The 19,278-nt window shown below is 42.5% G+C and overlaps 1 protein-coding gene across 1 annotated transcript; it reads right to left on the bottom strand.

Annotated features, from left to right (window-relative positions):
* Positions 1–7,928: 7,928 nt before the first annotated feature.
* Positions 7,929–10,927, bottom strand: LOC139562494 (gamma-crystallin S-1-like). Its single transcript, XM_071380229.1, has 3 exons — positions 10,792–10,927; positions 10,055–10,297; positions 7,929–9,101 (listed from the first exon to the last, which is right to left on the bottom strand). Exons 1-3 carry the CDS (start codon positions 10,801–10,803, stop codon positions 8,814–8,816), a joined length of 543 nt encoding a protein of 180 aa, XP_071236330.1. The 5' UTR covers positions 10,804–10,927; the 3' UTR covers positions 7,929–8,813.
* Positions 10,928–19,278: the final 8,351 nt, after the last annotated feature.

The raw sequence follows: 19,278 nt of genomic DNA, 5'->3' as shown, positions 1-19,278 counted from the left end.
GAGATGATCGTGGACTTCAGGAAACAGCAGAGGGAGCAGCCCCCTATCCACATCGACGGGACAGTAGTGGAGAGGGTGGAAAGTTTTAAGTTCCTCGGCGTACACATCACGGACAAACTGAAATGGTCCACCCACACAGACAGCGTGGTGAAGAAGGCGTAGCAGCAACCTCAGGAGGCTGAAGAAATTCGGCTTGTCACCAAAAACACTCAAACTTTTACAGATGCACAATCGAGAGCATGCTGTCGGGCTGTATCACCGCCTGGTACGGCAACTGCTCTGCCCATAACGGTAAGGCTCTCCAGAGGGTAGTGAGGTCTGCACAACGCATCACCGGGGGCAAACTACCTGCCATCCAGGACACCTACACCACCCGATGTCACAGGAAGGCCAACAAGATCATCAAGGACAACAACCGCCACTGCCTGTTCACCCCGCTATCATCCAGAAGGCGAGGTCAGTACAGGTGCATCAAAGCGGGGACCGAGAGACTGAAAAACAGCTTCTATCTCAAAGCCATCAGACTGTTAAACAGCCATCACTAACATTGAGTGGCTGCTGCCAACATACTGACTCAACTCTAGCCAACACATGCCAGCATAGCTGACCTAAGTTGTAAATATAGAAAAAAGGTTATGCCTGGAAATGTGTGTCTTTCAAATCTTGGAATATTCTCAAAACATTACTGTCCATGATATCGGCAATTTTATGGATCCACATTTGGACCATTGGGGGATGCAAAACGCTGCACTCCAGATCGTAGGGCGTTATTGTGAAATATTGGAGTATGGGCATGCCATTTGAATTGCAAGTTACATTGTTTAAAATGTTTGCACCAAATAGAAATAGTGTGAGCAATAATGGGACCAAAGCGTAGTTGACATTGTTTAAGGGATATATCAGTGAAGACCACCTTTTCCAGGGCAATAGGAGACACCATATTTCTCTATACTCAGCCAGGGGGCGGAAGAATCATGTGTAAACCAATTCAGGATGGGACGAAATGCTAATGCCTGGAAATACAATTAATATTTTGGTACGAATAGTCCTCCTATGTATTTGCCTCTTTGCAAGTTTGTTAATTTTATCTGGGCTCACTTACCTTGCCATATACATTTTTAAACCGTACTATGGATTTTTATCCCAATAGCCAGAAGTAGGATACAAGGGAAGCATTGAACTACAGAAATTCAGCCTTGGCAATATATTCATTTTGACAATACATATTGTGCCAGTTCTAGAAACTGGGATATTAGACCATCTATTGATGTCTGACTGAATTGATTTGAGTGTTCTGTTTAAGTTTCTGGCATAGGTTTTATCTAAGAAAGGAAACATGTATATCCCAAATATTTAAGATGAGAAACAATTGGGATTCCATAAGTCCTCCACCGGTGTCTTGAGATGCAGTAGGACAGATTTGGTTCGATTTATTGGCATATAGTATTTTAATCATATTCATGAAATTGGAGCCAAGTCCCATGTGTTCCAAAACTGACCAAAGATATGATCATTCTAGTCTATCAAAAGCTTTTTCCTGCATCGAGAGATAGAACTTCCCAAGCTTCCCAAAACTTCCCAGTTCATTTTAACAATATGCTGTTCAGAGAATCAAAAATATGTACAATCATAAAGCGAGAGAAGTTCCAGAGGGGATCATATTCATTTTCTTTCAATTAACGATACATTTAAGGAAAGTGATTCTGCCTTCTTGGTCTTCGCCTTTACCAAGGATGGTGATTGAGTTTCTTATGCATCATTATTATTACACCTTTTAGTTCTGTTTGGGGCTGATTAAAAAGAAGCCCGTTTGTACAAATGGTTCTCTATTCTGTGTGTGTCCTTTTGGAGCAGGTGTGTTTTTAAGCATTGCTATATCAATATGGTTTCTTGCTAAAATACCAAGACAGCTGGAACGTGTGATAGGAATATTAAGGCTTTTCAAATTACAGAAGATAATGGCTAGTGTTGCCATTGTTTTCCTAAAGTGTAATCTTAAAAAAAGAACATCTTTACTGTTGATAAGCCAATGGATGTAGAATAAAAGTAGGGCCCACAGGGAAACCCACACATTGGTCGCTCCCCACTCAGAAGACTCTCTCTATAAATGAATTCCCCCTACCCTGCTCCCCCTTCCCAAGCCTCCTTCCTCCCTAGCTCCCTATTGTTTACAAATATACATAGACCGTCACCCCTCGTCTTACCACAGGCCGCTGTTCTATTCTGCCGAAAAAGCTTAAAACCCAGCAGCTGTATGTTATTCATTTTGTCGTTCAGCCACAAATCGGTGAAACATAAGTTATTACAGTTTTTAATATCCCGTTGGTAGGATATACGTGATCATAGTTCGTCTATTTTATTATCGATTGATTGTACGTTGGCTAATAGGACCGATGGTAAAAGTAGATTACCCTCTCCTTACAAGGCACCCGGACCTTAGTCCCCGATACCTCCGTCTCTTTCTCCTGCGAATGACGGGGATGAGGCCCTTGTTGTTATAGAAAAAGTATTCCTCCAGTACGGGGTGAGTAATCACTGTCCCGATATCTTTTTAGGGATAGGGGGCAGTATTCGGAAGTTTGGATGACTGAGGTGCCCAAAGTAAACTGCCTGTTACTCAGGTCCAGAAGCTAGGATATGCATATAATTGATAGATTTGGATGGAAAACACTCTAAAGTTTCCAAAACTGTTTAAATAATGTCTGTGAGTATAACAGAACTGATATGGCAGGCGAAAACCTGAGGAAAATCCATCCAGGAAGTGGGATATTTTTGATGTGGGTACTTTTCAATGGAATGCCTATACAGTATGTAATAGGTTAGGACCCAGATTGCAGTTCCCATGGCTTCCACTAGATGTCAACAGTCTTTAGACATTATTTCAGGCTTGTATTCTGAAAAATGAGGAAGAATGAGACCATTTTGTAAGTGGACTGTAGAATGAATGGAGAGCTGGTTTGGCTTGAAAATGTTTGTATGCTTTTGTAAGCGGAGCGCTGTCCTCAGATAATCGCATGGTATGCTTTCGCCATAAAGCCTTTTTGAAATCTGACACAGCGGCTTAATTAACAAGAAGTTAATCTTTAAGCTGATGTATAACACTTGTATCTTTTATGAATGCTTATTATGAGTATTTCTGTATTTTGTATTTGGCGCTCTGCAATTTCACCGGATGTTGTCGAGGTGGGTCGCTAGCGGAATGCCTATCCCAGACAGGACATCTAGAAGCTCTTTTCAGTCATAAGACACGGTGGCAGAAACATTATGTACAAAATAAGTTACAAATAACGCAAAAAAAACATACACAATAGCACAATTGGTTACGGGATCGTAAAAACGGCAGCCATCTCCTTCGGCGCCATGTTGGCAGAACTGGAACACGCCGTCGTACAGATCGATACAGAGCATCCCAAAAATGCTCAATGGGTGACATGTCTTGTGAGTATGCAGGCCATGGAAGAACTGGGACATTTTCAGCTTCCAGGAATTGTGTACGGATCCTTACGACGTGGGGCGGGCATTATCATATTGAAACATCATGATGAACGGCACAACAATGGGCCTCAGGATCTCGCCATGGTATCGCTGTACATTCAAATTGCCATCGATTAAATTATGGTTTTGTTCATTGTCCGTAGCTTATGCCTGCCCATACCATAACCCCACCGCCACCATGGGGCACTCTGTTCACATCATTGACATCAGCTAACTGCTCGCCCACACAACGCCATACACGTACAGTTGAAACTGGGATTAATCCGTGAAGAACACACTTCTCCAGCGTGCCGGTGGCCATCAAAGGTGATCGTTTGCCAACTGAAGTCGGTTATGACGCCGAACTGCAGTCAAGTCAAGATCCTGGTGAAGATGACGAGCACGCAGATGAGCTTCCCTGAGACGGTTTCTGACAGTTTGTGCAGAAATTATTTGGTTGTACAAATCCACAGTTTCATCACCTGTCCGGTTGGCTGGTCTCTGGTGAAGAAGCCGGATGTGGAAGTCTTAGGCTGGGCCGTTCAATGATGATCAAAACGTAGACCAATACTCTCTAGAAGATCTGCTAAGAGAAGTACAAAAGCGGCAAAAATTTGACAGCAGAAAAAGATAAGTCGCCATGACTAGGCGCGGATTTGCCGGAGAACAGCTCCGCCGAAATTAACACCATTAGCGAGGACGTAATTACCCCCGCTCTCACTCGAAACCCTGTCCAGGGCCTGCCCGATCAAAAAACAAGCCCCTATTTGACTATAGACCCAGTTACAAATGTTGCGACGCATAAGGTAAACCACATCGCAATAGCCCATTCCACTCAAACTCCGATAAGTCGATCTCAAAAGTGCTGTGAAACCAGCTAAAAGTTGGTTAAAAACGGAACGACGCAACACTAAACTTCGAGGTTTCACTCAGACTACCTCACCTCTCACAATGCGATTCATGCTGAAACTACACTTCCAAGACGTATCGCTTCTTCACCCTGTGTATGTTACCAGCCTCGAAACTGAACACCTGCTACTCAGAGCAGACTTGGATCGTTTGGTCCCACTGATGGATTGGGAAAAACAACCAATTGTGGTCACAAGTAACCATGCCGTCTCTACTGACCACACTGTCTTTTCCTAAATCAAATCAAATCTTATTCGTCACATGCAACAAGTGCAGACCTTACAGTGAAATGCTTACTTACCGACAGTGCAGTTTCAAAAAATATGGATAAGAAATAGAGATGAAAGTAACAAGTAATTAAAGAGCAGCAGTAAAAAATAACAATAAAGCTGGCTGCAACACAGTTGTCCACAAGGAGTATCTGTCGACAGGACCCCTTGGGAAAAAGACGTTTCGATACCTCCTGGTGCAAAATCTGACTCAAGCAGATATTACGATATCTCGTCACATTCAATCAGCAAACTGGATAGAATATTATTTCCATGATTTCGAGCCAGCAGTCCCTGTGAGTGAGCAAAAGACTCATCCTTGGAGTCATGTCATACTGTACCTAAGATGAACTTCTCTTGTCCTTCAGATACTTCTGCAAGCACCGCGGCCGTATGAGGAAACAAAGCATCACCATTCAGAGTGGACTCTGCTTCCAATGATACATTTTCCGCTTTGAGTGTGACTAAAACCCCTTTACAATGAAACTAACTTTCCACCTCCACCCCAATAATCATTCCTTGCCATGTGTAGTCTCAACTACAATGCAACCAATAAAATGCTCTAATCATGTTTTCCAGTAGGATAACATTACGAAAGCAATTGGTAGGGTAGCTGATCCCCATGGGTACCAGTACCAATGCCAGCAACAGTCAGTCCAGCCACAGTCAGTAAGAAGGTTAGAGACCTAACAATTCGAATTGCCCTTGATAACAGCAACAGATGAGGTAGTAGTAACTCAGATTGCAACACGTGGAAAGGAATCTCCAAAACACTCTTCTGAAGGTCAACACACATGCTGCTAATAACTAGAACCAACCCTCCATTCAGGCGGAAAATTTCATGAACCATGATCACGCCGCGTAACGACTGGTTCAGTGCTTATGGAGTACTTTTGTCGTGAGGATAGCTCCTCCGTGGATAACATGGCTATGAATAAGACTCCTTCATACCTATCGCCACTACAATGGTGAAGACACATTGAATTGAAGTAAAACCACCACAGGTCCCCTTGGCATATGACTTGAGGTCGGCACTGACTCTTACTGACACACGGTCATTGACATGGAAATGATCTGATGACGTCAGACTCGTTCTGCCCAGGTTGCAGCCTCACAGGATACTTGGTTTTCTTGCCCTTGGCATGTGCGCTTGTGCAAGCATAAGCGCACATGCACAACGGAACATTTAATAAGGATTTATACTAGGATCACTTAACTAAGGGTCCGAGCAAAATACCAGCCTTGGTAAAGTTGTAAATATACCCTGAAGCCCCTTTGACTCTACAGCTACATTTATCACCAGTTTCTCCCCAGAGGTCCGTAGGTCATCCCTGTAGACTGTCCGAAGCTAGTGCCTTACAGCTGTAGCCTTATCATGTAGTTATCAACTTAGGATAGTGCCTTTAGCAACACACCACTAAGTAGGATCACCCTAGATATGACATCAGACAAAATGCCATGATAGAGTCATTTAGCCAAAACCATGGACATAAATAGAATAGGGAAAACTGCAACAAAAAAAAATTAATACATTTTAGAATAAGGCTGTAGCATAATACAATGTGGAAAAAGTCAAGTGGTCTGAATACTTTCCGAATGCACTGTATCTGTAAGGTCCTTCAGTCAAGTAACACATTTCAAACACAGATTCAACCACAAATACCAGGGGTGTTAAAGCCTCGCAAAGAAGGGCACCTATTAGTAGAAGGGGGAAAAAAACTAAAAAGAGAGGACATTGAATATGAATTGATAGTTCACCTCTCTGTGTTCTTTTATTTTGTAAAAGGGTATGTTGTAACCATGTGTTCAAGCTAATCAAAGCAACGTTTATTTATGATACAGCGTAGTGTAAGCTACACAACGCAATGAAATGCCTACTCGCAACTAAAGCTCTCTTCGCAAGCAGTGCAATGATACATAATGTATATGTATTTGTATTTACAATAGGCCACTTAGTCGTAGGCCTGTTAGACTACAATGCAAATTGTTGTTTTTTCCTAAACTGGCTGAATGGTTGAGCTATCATTAAGCTATCCTTCAGCACCACAAGTTGGTTCAACTTCTTTCACATTATTGCACGATCCTGGCACTGTCCTTTTATAGCCACGAAGAGTGCTCCAATCGTTTAAAATAACACTCACCAAGATCTGTTGCCTACGCCTAATAGTCCTACTTCTTCTTCTTCTTCTTATTGTTATCATTACAAATAGAAGACGATCACTTCTCACAGTGGTGCTCGTTTAGTAAAGTTAGATCAAAGCTGAATCAATGTCTCGCAAGATGACATAACGATTCATTTGTATTTTACCGAACAGAATATAATAGCATAGCATAGTAGGCCTATAACGTTACTGTCACATCAAAAACACCTAATTTCTAATGAGATTTTAGGATGGTTAGTTGAAGCTGAATAGTAATAAAAATATATATATATTGGTGTTTGAGCGTATTACCAATATAACATTTTCTTGAGACAATATGTGAGACAATATGTGTGGGCATAGGCAGACATTGCAATTGGAGGATGCATTTTATGCATATTCTATAAGAGGGCTCTCCAACCTTGTTCCTGGAGAGCTACCATCCTGTAAGTTTTCATTCCAACCCTAATCTAGCGCATCTGTTTCTAATAATGAGTTGGTTTATAAAATGAATTAGATTAGTTACAACTGGGGTTGGAGTGGAAACCTACAGGAATTATATAATGATAGTCTATTCAATAGGCTACATCTGTCGGTACAAACTTTGATTGAGGAGATTATGACGTCATTTGGATCGTAATAAAGTATGTTAGTAAAATGTGTGTGTTGAAGGTGAATACCCGTTAGGATGTGGAGGACCTGTGTAGACTAGATAAGATGATAGACCTGATCATCCCTTGAGGGTCATCCCAGCTGGTCAGAGACATTCAGAGAACTGCCAAGGGCATCCCTGTGCTGGGACACAGTGAGGGCATCTGCCATGTCTGCATCGACTCTGAGGCCTGCATCAAAAAGGCTACCGACATTATTACTCCATTGTTTACAAACAACAAGAACATTAACAAACAATGTATAGCTTCACCATATGTGTAAAACTATCTTGTGGATGTCATGAACTGTCAGTCCTTGCATTTAGAGTTTCCATTTATCTGAAAAACGAATCCCAGATTGTAGCTTTTGTTGACATTAGATCATGTACTCATTCATACATCCAGTCCTCAAAGTGAAGGGTAGTCTGATAAATGTTCTCTCTCTGCAGTCAATTGTTGTAAGGACAGACACTTGGAGACGAGAAGCAAGTACACGGAGTGAACATTTAATTAATAAACAGACATGAAACAGGACAGGACATGAAAAACATAACGACATTAATGCTGACACGGGGAAAACTGAGGAACAGACAAATATAGAGGGGGCAATCAACCAAGTGAAGGAGTCCAGGGGAGTCCAATATTGCTCTGATGTGCGTAATGATGGTGACAGGTGTGCGTAATGATGGGCAGCCTGGCGTCCTCGAGTGCCAGGGAGGGGGAGCGGGAGCAGGCGTGACAATTGTGGGAAACAGCTTACTGTATGTCTTATTTATTTCAATTGGTAAAGCATCTCACTGGCCAATTCAATGGGATATTTCACTTCAAAATGTAAGTTTGTCATATGTTTTCAGACCTTATGTTGTAGACAACAAAAGAGAAAGTATTCTAATGTTGAGATATGTGCACATCCCTCTTTGATTCTAAATGTAATGTACCTTTAACTATACAGTAGAGCTACAGGTAACTCACAAAATAAAGTAAACACCAACATTAATTATCTTAATAGGGCATTGGGCCACCACGAGCCGGAACGGCGTCAATGCGCATTGGCATAGATTCTACAAGTGTCTGGAACTCTATTTGAGGGATGTGACACCATTCTTCCACAAGAAATTCCATCATTTGATGTTTTGTTGAAAGCCTTCTAAATGCTCTTTGTACAACTACACCAGGATTCCAAGACACTGCTTTCTTACTTCTGCCCAGTCATATTATCATCCAGTGATACTAATTCTTAAAGGACAATCTCCCTATTCCCTGACACCAACCATATGTTGAGATTGGCTCATTTAGTCAACCCCTGTACAGAATTCTACAGGCTTTTAGAGAGATCTAGCCTGGCTGGAGAGAGATCTAGAGACTCTGCTTTATTGGTTGGTTTGCTTCAGCTCTATGACGCGACGCACTGAGCCACTGGTGGAGCTCATGCTGCCCCAGTCGCTGTGCTTGTTGTACTCGCCAGGGCGTAGGAAGTACTGACGACCCCTGTAGTTGGGGTGCTCGTGGAGGATCCAGTAGCCCTCCATGACATTGCAGGATGAGATGTCTCTCAGGTGGAAGCGGTCCTGCAGGTTGGGACAGTCGTCGCTCAGCTCCATCATCTTGCCTCCGAAGTCTGATCTCTCAAAGATCTTCATCCTGTAGTTTCCGTTATACTGCGCGAGGAGAAAATGGATTCACTTTACCGAACTGAAATAATGGTTTTCTATATCAGACTTTTAGGTCTGAACACTCAGTATGAAGGCTCCCTAGGTACACACAATATTGTCATAACAATTATGTAAGGTGTTCTAATCAGTCATGACAGCTGATGTACATTTATAGGAATCTTGAATCTGAATCTGACAACAATCTGACAGTTACATTTAAGCCTGTATTGATTCAAACAAAATCGTTGTTTTGGCCAATTTCAATTGGCGAGGCATACCTCGTACAAACATTCCTAAATAATAGTTTGTATTTGTATTTATTATGGATCCCCATCCCCATGCCAAGGCAGCAGCTACTCTTCCTGGGGTCCAGCAAAATTAAGTCAATTTGGAAAACATTACAATACATTCATAAAAGATTTCCCAATATATTAATTGTGTGCCCTCAGGCCTTTACTCTACTACCACATATGTATAACACAGAATCAATGTGTACATGTGTGTATAGTACATATGTTATCGTATGTTTGTATGCATGTGTCTATGTTTGTGTTGCTTCACAGTCCCCGCTGTTCCATAACGTGTATTTTTATCTGTTTTTTAAATCTAATTTTACTGCTGGCATGAGTTACTTGATGTGGAATAGAGTTTCATGTAGTCATGGCTCTATGTAGTACTGTGCGCCTCCCATAATCTGTTCTGGACTTGGGGACTGTGAAGAGACCTCTGGTGGCATGTCTTGTGGGGTACGCATGGGTGTTCGAGTTCAAAACAGACAGCTCGGTGCATTCAACATGTCAATACCTCTCACAAATACAAGTTTTTTGTCAAGTCAATTGCCTATGCACCCATGTCTAACTTGTGTCAGCTGTCATAACTGTTTATGAAGGAATAACAGATTCAAGAGCATTTGCTTGTGCTATGTCGTGTCATGTCAGTCAAGATGAAGTTGTTCTCACAGCAGGGATGATGCGACAGGAGCGGATGCAGTCGTTGAAGCCGGACCAGCGGTGGTGGTCGGGGTACTTCCCCCTTGTCAGCATATACTGGTACCCAGAATAGTTCGACTTCTCATAGGCCACCCAGCACCCACTGTCCACCCGGATGGAGTTACACCGGGAGAAGTGGGAGTGCATGTCAGCGCAGTCCCCACTGCACTCATAGTGGCGTCCCTCAAAGTTCCTGCCCTCGTAGAAGATGATCTGAACAGAGAGCTTCTAAAGTTAATGGGAATACAGGCAGAAGCATATCTCTAGATTTGAATGAAAGCCTCTAAAGTAATGGGAATACAAGCACAAAAACATCTCTACATCAAACTAGCTTAGAACCTTCTTTCTGGATGAAAAACACCTCTTTATTTGGATTTACACATGAAATTGACATTGCAAGTATTTTTGAGAATTGCACAAAGGATAGGAGAACCCCTCAAGTACTATTTTCCTAGCCTGGTACCAGATCTGTATGTGCTGACTCACTAACACCTATTGTCATTGTCAATGCCATGCCAAACAACTGCTACAGGAGTTGGGTACTCAGCACAATCATATCTGGAACCAGGCAACAATTTTCCTGGGATCGTACAACAATTATGATTTCACACAAAACCCTTATGACTAAACCTGAACTTGAATTGCGATAGACTTGAAAGGCAGTCTTGTAATGTTTTTTTTTTAGGACAATGATATGTTCTGCTTACCTTACCCATCATGACTGTGTAGGTCAACAGGACAGGTCTGTCCTCGTCCCAGAGCCTTTTATGTGTCCGAAGAAAAGGTCAGAGCATTGTTAGTAAAATCAGGTGAGTTATCATGTCAGCACAAACTGTTCTATATATCTGCCCCCATGACACTAAGCACATGTCAACCTCATGCTCCCTTTAGATTGAATTCTATTGTCATACAAATCCAGTCAGACTCTTTTCTAGGCCCAGACAATAGAGTTGCACACTGGTTTGGTCCTGAGAAAAACATGACTCAGGAACAGGTTTGAAAAAGGTTAGTTGCAAAACTGGACTTCAATCACTCTCACAAACATCTGCCCCCTACCTGCCCTACTCTAACAGCCATATTTAAATCATTCTGAATGATGACTTTGGTGTATAATAATCTTTGTTCAACTATATATTCTCATATATACTGTCGTGTATTTACATATTTCTATGTTACTGTACATATCCAACAAACCACTGTACATTCTTCCTCTGTGTGGCAAATGGACGAATTGAACTTGAACTTCATTACTCTCTTGACTTAGAACATCTAACAAAAGTAGAGACAGAGTACGATCATTTCTCCATATTGTAATATGTTTATTTTTTGTCTTAGCATGCGTCAAATATAGTACAGATGTGGTGCATTCCCACTTTAGGAGACAGGGGGAGCCATAGGCCTTTTCCATCTTTGTATTCATATTTTGGTCTTCTTCTATGGTGTTCACTCACTGCTCCCTCATAACCTAACGTAGCAGGCGTAAAGGAAACGCCTGAAACTAAATGGTAGAAATAGGCGGGGTTTCTGAGGTCTTATTGCCAGGACCTGCTGCGTTTGTGCCCTGGGCAGAGACGGCCTAGAACTCGCTCCGCTACTCCTCCCCTAACCTCTCTCCTTTCCAGTGTGTATTGGGGTATCAGCCGGCGGGGTTTAGCCATAATTATGACTTTGTGGCTGTCGTAACTAGTGACGACTCTTGTTAAAGTCCAAAAGTGGAAGTCCGGGGCCCGCAACGAGGGCGCCCAGTCCAGGGCCCGCAACGAGGGTCCCCAGTCCGGGGTCGGCGACGAGGGTCCCCGCACCAGAGGTGCCACCAAAGCGGGGTGAGCCAGTGGTGGAGCGGGGTTTACGTCCCGCACCTGAGCCGCCACCGCGGATAGATGCCCACCCAGACACTCCCCTATAGGTTAAGGTTTTGCGGCCGGAGTCCGCACCTTTGGGGGGAGGGGGGACTGTCACGCCCTGACCTTAGAGATCCTTTTTATGTCTCTATTTGGTTTGGTCAGTGTGTGATTTGGGGTGGGTATTCTATGTTCTATTATTTGTATTTCTATGTTTTGGCCGGGTAGGGCTCTCAATCAGGGACAGCTGTCTATTGTTGTCTCTGATTGAGAACCATACTTAGGTAGCCCTTTTTCCAACCTGTCTTTGTGGGAAGTTGACTGTGTTTATGGCACATAGCCTTTAGCTTCACGGTTTGTTTTGTAGTGTTTATTGTTTTGTCGGCGTATTCACTTAAATAAAGGAATATGTACGCTCACCACGCTGCACCTTGGTCTACTTCATTCAACAGCCGTGACACATACATTTGAATGACTATCTGTCTGTGTGTATCCCCACCAAGAAGAACTGTGATGGTAACATGTCTTTGAACATGGTGAAGGAGGGAGACATGGACATCCAGGACCACGGGGCTGACGACAACGCTCAGGTCTAAGGAGGCCTCAAAGGAGGCCTCATCTTCCTGCACAACGCAGCCTCATACGGGAGGAAGATGAAAAAGATTACATTAGGCCTTTGAAGACATTTCACATGCTGTATGGATTGCCATGAGATTTTTACATAGACATAGACAATGCTTACAAAACACATTGTGTGGCCTATGTAACAGCTTGGATGTCATTAGGCTTTAGAAGGCATTGTATGCATCGTTTAATTTACAAAGCCTTTCAGAAAACCTTACATCACATAAAATAACATCACCCACAGTGTGATGAAAGAGGCCTGGTGGAAAGTCTACATATGTATTAGTGTGGATGTCATCAGTCTTCTCATTAGGATTTTAAATCATGTTCTCTGTCTCTCTCGCTCCTCTCCTCTCTGTCACTCCTCTCCTGTCTCTTCTGTCCTCTGTCACTTCTCTCTGTCTCTCCTCTACAGCCCTCCTGATAAAGTTCAATGCCATGTGAACGCCACAGACAAGTGAGCCTTCAACCATCTCCACAAGGCAGCTCAGAAGATAAACATAGTGAATGTATACATGTGTTATGCTGTATCTCTCTAATTGCACAAGTGTTTGACTTACAGTGACATAGTCTCTTCACAATAATTCCCATCCAATATATTTTTGACACACATGGCTAGGGAAACCCCTTATCACCCAGTAACTCTCCCTCGATATTCTGCTCCTTCCTCAGGCTGATGATATCTGTGCCCCGTTGATGGACACCCCAGGCACAGAGAAGAAGGATCACCAGCTCAGTTCATCGAACTGTCCAATCTCTGGAGGGGAGAACAGACATTGCTCAATCTGCGCTTCATTCGGCCCATGTCCCAGCCAGCCGAACGGACGTTTTAATCCATACATCCTTTAGCTATTGCATTTGAACATTTTCTGTGTATTTCATACAAGCTTTGCAGGTTGTTATGATATTATTGCTTTGTATTTCTCAGCAACGCCAGCACCTTGTGGTTAAAGCTTGGGCTTTAGGGGGTTGAGCTTGACCAGGTGTGGCTGGGGCTTGACGAGACACTCATAAAGGGCCTGGAGACTCCTGATGGTTAACAGAGCTCCGATGTACGGTGCCCTCATCTGGCTGGAGGTGAGTGGTGCACCGCCCTTCTCTCTCAGGTAAGACACATAGCCATACGCTTTCGGACAGGGAGCCCATCATGGAGCTCTCGTTGGCGGGCGTCAACAACGATTTGTAGCTCTACATGTGCACATTTTGGAGACATAGCAGTGTAGCATAATCTATTGTGTGGTGAGAGGTCTTCCTGTAATGCAATGCACACCAAAAAGACCATAAAACGAATATAACATTTAACCCCTGTAAGTCTAAGCGGTTGGATGGGGGGTTGCTAAGCTGAAATATGGAATTTTTTAAGATGGTCATACTATGGATCATTTAGCTATTTGATTTTGATTTTTTTTTTAGGTATCAAAACAAAATATATATTTGTTTTTAATTATAAAATATTGAATTTGGCATTTCCTACTATATGAATGTGTTATATGAATAACACATTCATAATGGAAAAAAAGACAGTCTTTTAAGTGTCTGAGAGATTCAAGAAAGCTCAACAAATATCTATAAATATTTTACACATATTTAACCCGTTTGTTGGGATAGGCACAAAACTACCTTCATACTTCCATTCATTTTTTTAACAGGTACCGGTAACCTTCAGATGAGTCCTGTGACACGTCTGGTTGTCGACCATCGTGTTTGTGAGAATCTCCCATTTCCGCAGTGGGGTCACATTTGTTTGTAGCCCAAACGGTTTGAACGCTACAAACAGACGGCACTGACTTCAGACGAGTCCCCTGACACTTGTGGGGGGTCGTGGAGCAAAATGGAGAACACCATCATGTTCTTGAGAATCTCCCCTTTCCACCGAGATTTTAGATCAAACTGTTTGGACGCTACAGGCATTTTCATGAGAAGCCCAATTTTCGGGATGTCTCATGGTCTGACAAACACCGCTCTAGCTCTGCCACCTTTCACCGCAGATGCGGAAGTGTGACACTGGCGGATGCGGTGGATTGAGACGCATGCAATGCAAAAAAAAACAGATATGCATCTCTCGCTTCAACTGACAGATTTTGATGGGCAATATTTTGTTATGTAACTTAGATTGACTCTAGTTTTATGTCAATCGACTCTAGTTTTTTTTTTATGTAACAGGCACAAACTATTATGTAAGACCAACAGCTCCTAAATATTCAGCCTAGGGTCATGACCATAACTATATAAGCTATTTGCATTGTACACTTCCCTCACTTATGTAAAGAGAAATGTACACTTACCACATGTATTGTAAAGATTAAAGAGTAGTGTAAAGAATATGGTGGAGATTCCTTCTTGGAAAGGTCTACTCACTTTCATCTTTTCATTCTTCCCCAAGGTCCTGTGTTGGGAATGATTGATTCCAGAGATTGACAGTGTGGAAGAGGGACAGCAGTTTGGAAGAAAGAGTAAGTATTAACGCAAATAAATGTCATAACCTTGATAACTTTATTTTTTATATATTATGAGAAAAACAGCAAGACAGTGTTGCGACAAACAGCTGTCTCAATTTTGTTTGTAAATCTATCTATCTCATGTCGTATTCTTATTCTCCTGCATCACCCCAAGGTGCCGGTGGATGGGCTGGCAGGCCATCCAAAATAGACAAAGCAAGGACATTTGCAAACAATGTGTTATCACATTTGCTCAGGGTTTGGGAAGGCACTGGGTAAACCATCCTCACATAAAACATAATAGCCCCGCCTATTTCTTTGTGACAGAGTTCATTTCACCCCTTTAGGCAATTGCATTTTTTTTTACATGCCATCCACCATAGCCTTAAAGAGTTCATACAGTATATATAGAGAAGCACATAATGGACTAGGGCTATATGTTTTATGTGAGGATGCTGGATGTTTAGAGATGTTTTTATTTTTTGTATTGAATAATTTCTTACATAGTTGACTTTTAGTTAAGATTCATTTTTACATAAATATTATTTGAATAATTCTTACTCTGATTAGACTAAGCAATAAGTTGATTGTTTTGAATGGCAGGACATAAATAAATTACCTTATGCTGTAGTCGTATTGAAAATAGTGTTTAAAGAGATCCTGCTAGATCTCTAGATCCTAGATCCTGTTAGAGAGAATGGTCCCCCTGTAGTCACAGAAAACCGAATATCAGATATCACTCCTAATATTGGTTTGACATCACTCACAATATCAGTGGCTATATATAATGTTATTGTGAACGTGAGTTGATAAACTAATAGTACAAAAAGCTTTCATAAAATAATGCATATATATATACAGTTGAAGTCGGAAGTTTACATACACCTTAGCCAAATACATTTAAACTCAGTTTTTCACAATTCCTGACATTTAATCCTTGTAAAAATTCCCTGTTTTAGGTCAGTGAGGATCACCACTTTATTTTTAAAATGTGAAATGTCAGAATAATAGTAGAGAGAATGATTTATTTCAGTTTTTATTTATTTCATCACATTCCCAGTCGGTCAGAAGTTTATATACACTCAGTTAGTATTTGGTAGCATTGCCTTTCAATTGTTTAACTTGGGTCAAACGTTTCAGTTAACCTTCCACAAGCTTCCCACAATAAGTTGGGTGAATTTTGGTCCATTCCTCCTGACAGAGCTGGTGTAACTGAGTCAGGTTTGTAGGCCTCCTTGTTCGCACACGCTTTTTCAGTTCTGGCCACACATGTTCCATAAGATTGAGGTCAGGGCTTTGTGATGGCCACTCCAACACCTTGACTTTGTTGTCCTTAAGCCATTTTGCCACTACTTTGGAAGTATGCTTGGGGTCATTGTCCATTTGGAAGACCCATTTGCAACCAAGCTTTAACTTCCTAACTGATGTCTTGAGATGTTGCTTCAATATATCCACATAATTTTCCTGCCTCATGATGCCATCTATTTTGTGAAGTGCACCAGTCCCTCCTGCAGCAAAGCACCCCCACAACATGATGCTGCCACCCCCGTGCTTCACGGTTTGGATGGTGTTCTTCGGCTTGTAAATCCCCCTTTTTCCTCCAAACATAACAATGGTCATTATGGCCAAACAGTTCTATTTTTGTTTCATCAGACCAGAGGACATTTCTCCAAAAAGTACGATCTTTGTACCCATGTGCAGTTCCAAACCGTAGTCTGGCTTTTTTATGGCAGTTTTGGGGCAGTGGCTTCTTCCTTGCTGAGCGGCCTTTCAGGTTATGTTGATATAGGACCCGATTAGATATAGATACTTTTGTACCTGTTTCCTCCAGCATCTTCACAAGGTCCTTTGCTTTTGTTCTGGGATTGATTTGCACTTTTTGCACCAAAGTACGTTCAGCTCTAGGAGACAGAACGCGTCTCCTTCCTGAGCGGTATGACGGCTGCGTGGTTCCATGGTGTTTATACTTGTGTATTATTGTGTGTACAGATGAACGTGGTACCTTCAGACATTTGGAAATTGCTCCCAAGGATGAACCAGACTTGTTGATGTCTACAATTTTTTTCTGAGGTCTTGGCTGATTTCTTTTCATTTTCCCATGATGTCAAGCAAAGAGGCACTGAGCTTGAAGGTAGGCCTTGAAATACATCCACAGGTACACCTCCAATTGACTTATATTATGTCAATTAGCCTATCAGAAGCTTCTAAAGCCATGACATCCTTTTCTGGAATTTTCCAAGCTGTTTAAAGGCACAGGCAACTTAGTGTATGTAAACTTCTGACCCACTGGAGTTGTGATACAGTGAAATAATCTGTCTGTAAACAATTGTTGGAAAAAGTACTTGTGTCATGCACAAAGTAGATGTCCTAACCGACTTGCCAGAAGTATAATTTGTTAACGAGAAATTTGTGGAGTGGTTGAAAAACAAATTTTAATGACTCCAACCTAAGTGTATGTAAACCTATGTAAACTTCCGACTTCAACTCTGCATACATATGTGTGTATTTATATATATATATATATATATACAGTACTGTCAGAAAGTTTGGACACACCTACTCATTCAAGGGTTTTTCTTTATTTTTACTATTTTCTACATCAAAACTGTGAAATAACACATATGGAATCATGTAATAATCCAAAAAGTGTTAAACAAATCTAAATATATTTGAGGTTCTTTCCAAGTAGCCACCCTTTGCCTTGATGACAGTTTTGCACACTCTTGGCATTCTCTCTCCAAAGACTCTCACATTGGATTGTGGACACTTACAACTGCAAATTGGCTGGCCAGCCGGCCTCTGCCGTCTGCTGTCGTGGCGCATTCTACTAGAGTGGTACCTACATTGTGGGCACTGCTCCGAGGAGTTCCCCTCAATGACATTTGAACCTCAGCTAGCACCTTTTTCTAGGTACTATTAAGTCATTGTTGCCCCCGCCAATGCGGTCGGAATGGCTGCATTGGGTGTTGCCTCCACTTCCCTGAGTGGGGACAGGGGAACATAGCAACTATGACTGCCCTGAGCTCAGTCCTATGGGACATTGCTCTCTGTCTGGCCCTTACCTAGTTCACCGATTAATCTGGTATTGTGATACCATATTGGAGTGATCCAATATAGTGCTACATAACAAAGGTTACGTATGTAACCACGGTTATTTGAGCTATTGGATCACTCCAATCCTCTTTGTTGGTGATCTACGGGTCCTCGAAAAGGACACGAGATGGAAGTCGTTTGGTGGCAGCTATTTAAGCGGTACACCAGACTAATCTGAAATTCTTACTCGGAATGTAACCTTCCACGCGGAAGGATACCATATTGGAGTGATCCAATAGCTCACATAACCGTGGTTACATAGGTAACCTTCTTTCGCATACGCCGATTCATGGACCGTCTTTTTCCGGGTTGCATCCGGTTTATATGGACCAACATCATGTGCACTAGCAGTGACGACAGCATCACGTCATCCAAAAACTTGGCAGACATTGGATCTTCGGGGCTGTGAGTGTTGTAAATATTATTGGGCCCCATTGACAATTATTAGAATAATTCAATGGATGTTTTGTGCACAGAGGTGATGACTAAAGGGTCTTATTAGGAATGTTCTATTCTGACTTCTCTATGTGGCCGTATATGGAAGTTGTCTTTCTGGGCCAGGCATCAGTTAAACTGCAGTACCGAAGCAAAGCTGTTGGCGCAGTCGAAACCGTTCTTCTAGACCAAGTCCCCGCTCCTGCACGCGTTGGCCTCGGCTGGGCTCAAGTGCTAATGTGCTTGTACTAATGGGCTCCTGAAATGCAACTGTGTAGGCCTCCCGGGTGGCGCAGTGGTCTAGGGCACTGCATCGCAGCGCTAGCTGTGCCACCAGAGACTCTGGGTTCGCGCTCTGTCGCAACCGGCCGCGACCGGGAGGTCTGTGGGGCAACGCACAATTGGCCTAGTGTCGTCCGGGTTAGGGAGGGTTTGGCCATTAGGGATATCCTTGTCTCATCGCGCACCAGCGACTCCTGTGGTGGGCCGGGCGCAGTGCGTGCTAGCCAAGGGGGCCAGGTGCACAGTGTTTCCTCCGACACATTGGTGCGGCTGGTTTCCGGGTTGGAGGCGCACTGTGTTGAGAAGCAGTGCAGCTTGGTTGGGTTGTGCTTCGGAGGACGCATGGCTTTCGACCTTCGTATCTCCCGAGCCCGTACTTGTAGCGATGAGACAAGATAGTAATTAATAGCAATTGGATACCACAAAATTGGGGAGAAAAGGGGGTAAAAAAAAATGTAAAGAAGGAAAAAAAAGAAATGCA

This window comes from Salvelinus alpinus, chromosome 32 (assembly GCF_045679555.1).
Source record: "Salvelinus alpinus chromosome 32, SLU_Salpinus.1, whole genome shotgun sequence".
Taxonomy (NCBI): Eukaryota; Metazoa; Chordata; class Actinopteri; order Salmoniformes; family Salmonidae; genus Salvelinus; species Salvelinus alpinus.
Note: the sequence above shows the minus strand (reverse complement) of the source record. Positions and strands in the feature narration are given on the sequence as shown.

What these genes read in the sequence shown, in the direction of transcription:
- LOC139562494 (XM_071380229.1), bottom strand. An exon ending in CCTGTCGCATCATCCCTGCT is followed by an intron (nt 9,102 to 10,054) that starts GTGAGAACAACT and finishes CTCCTCGCGCAG; the next exon opens with TATAACGGAAACTACAGGAT.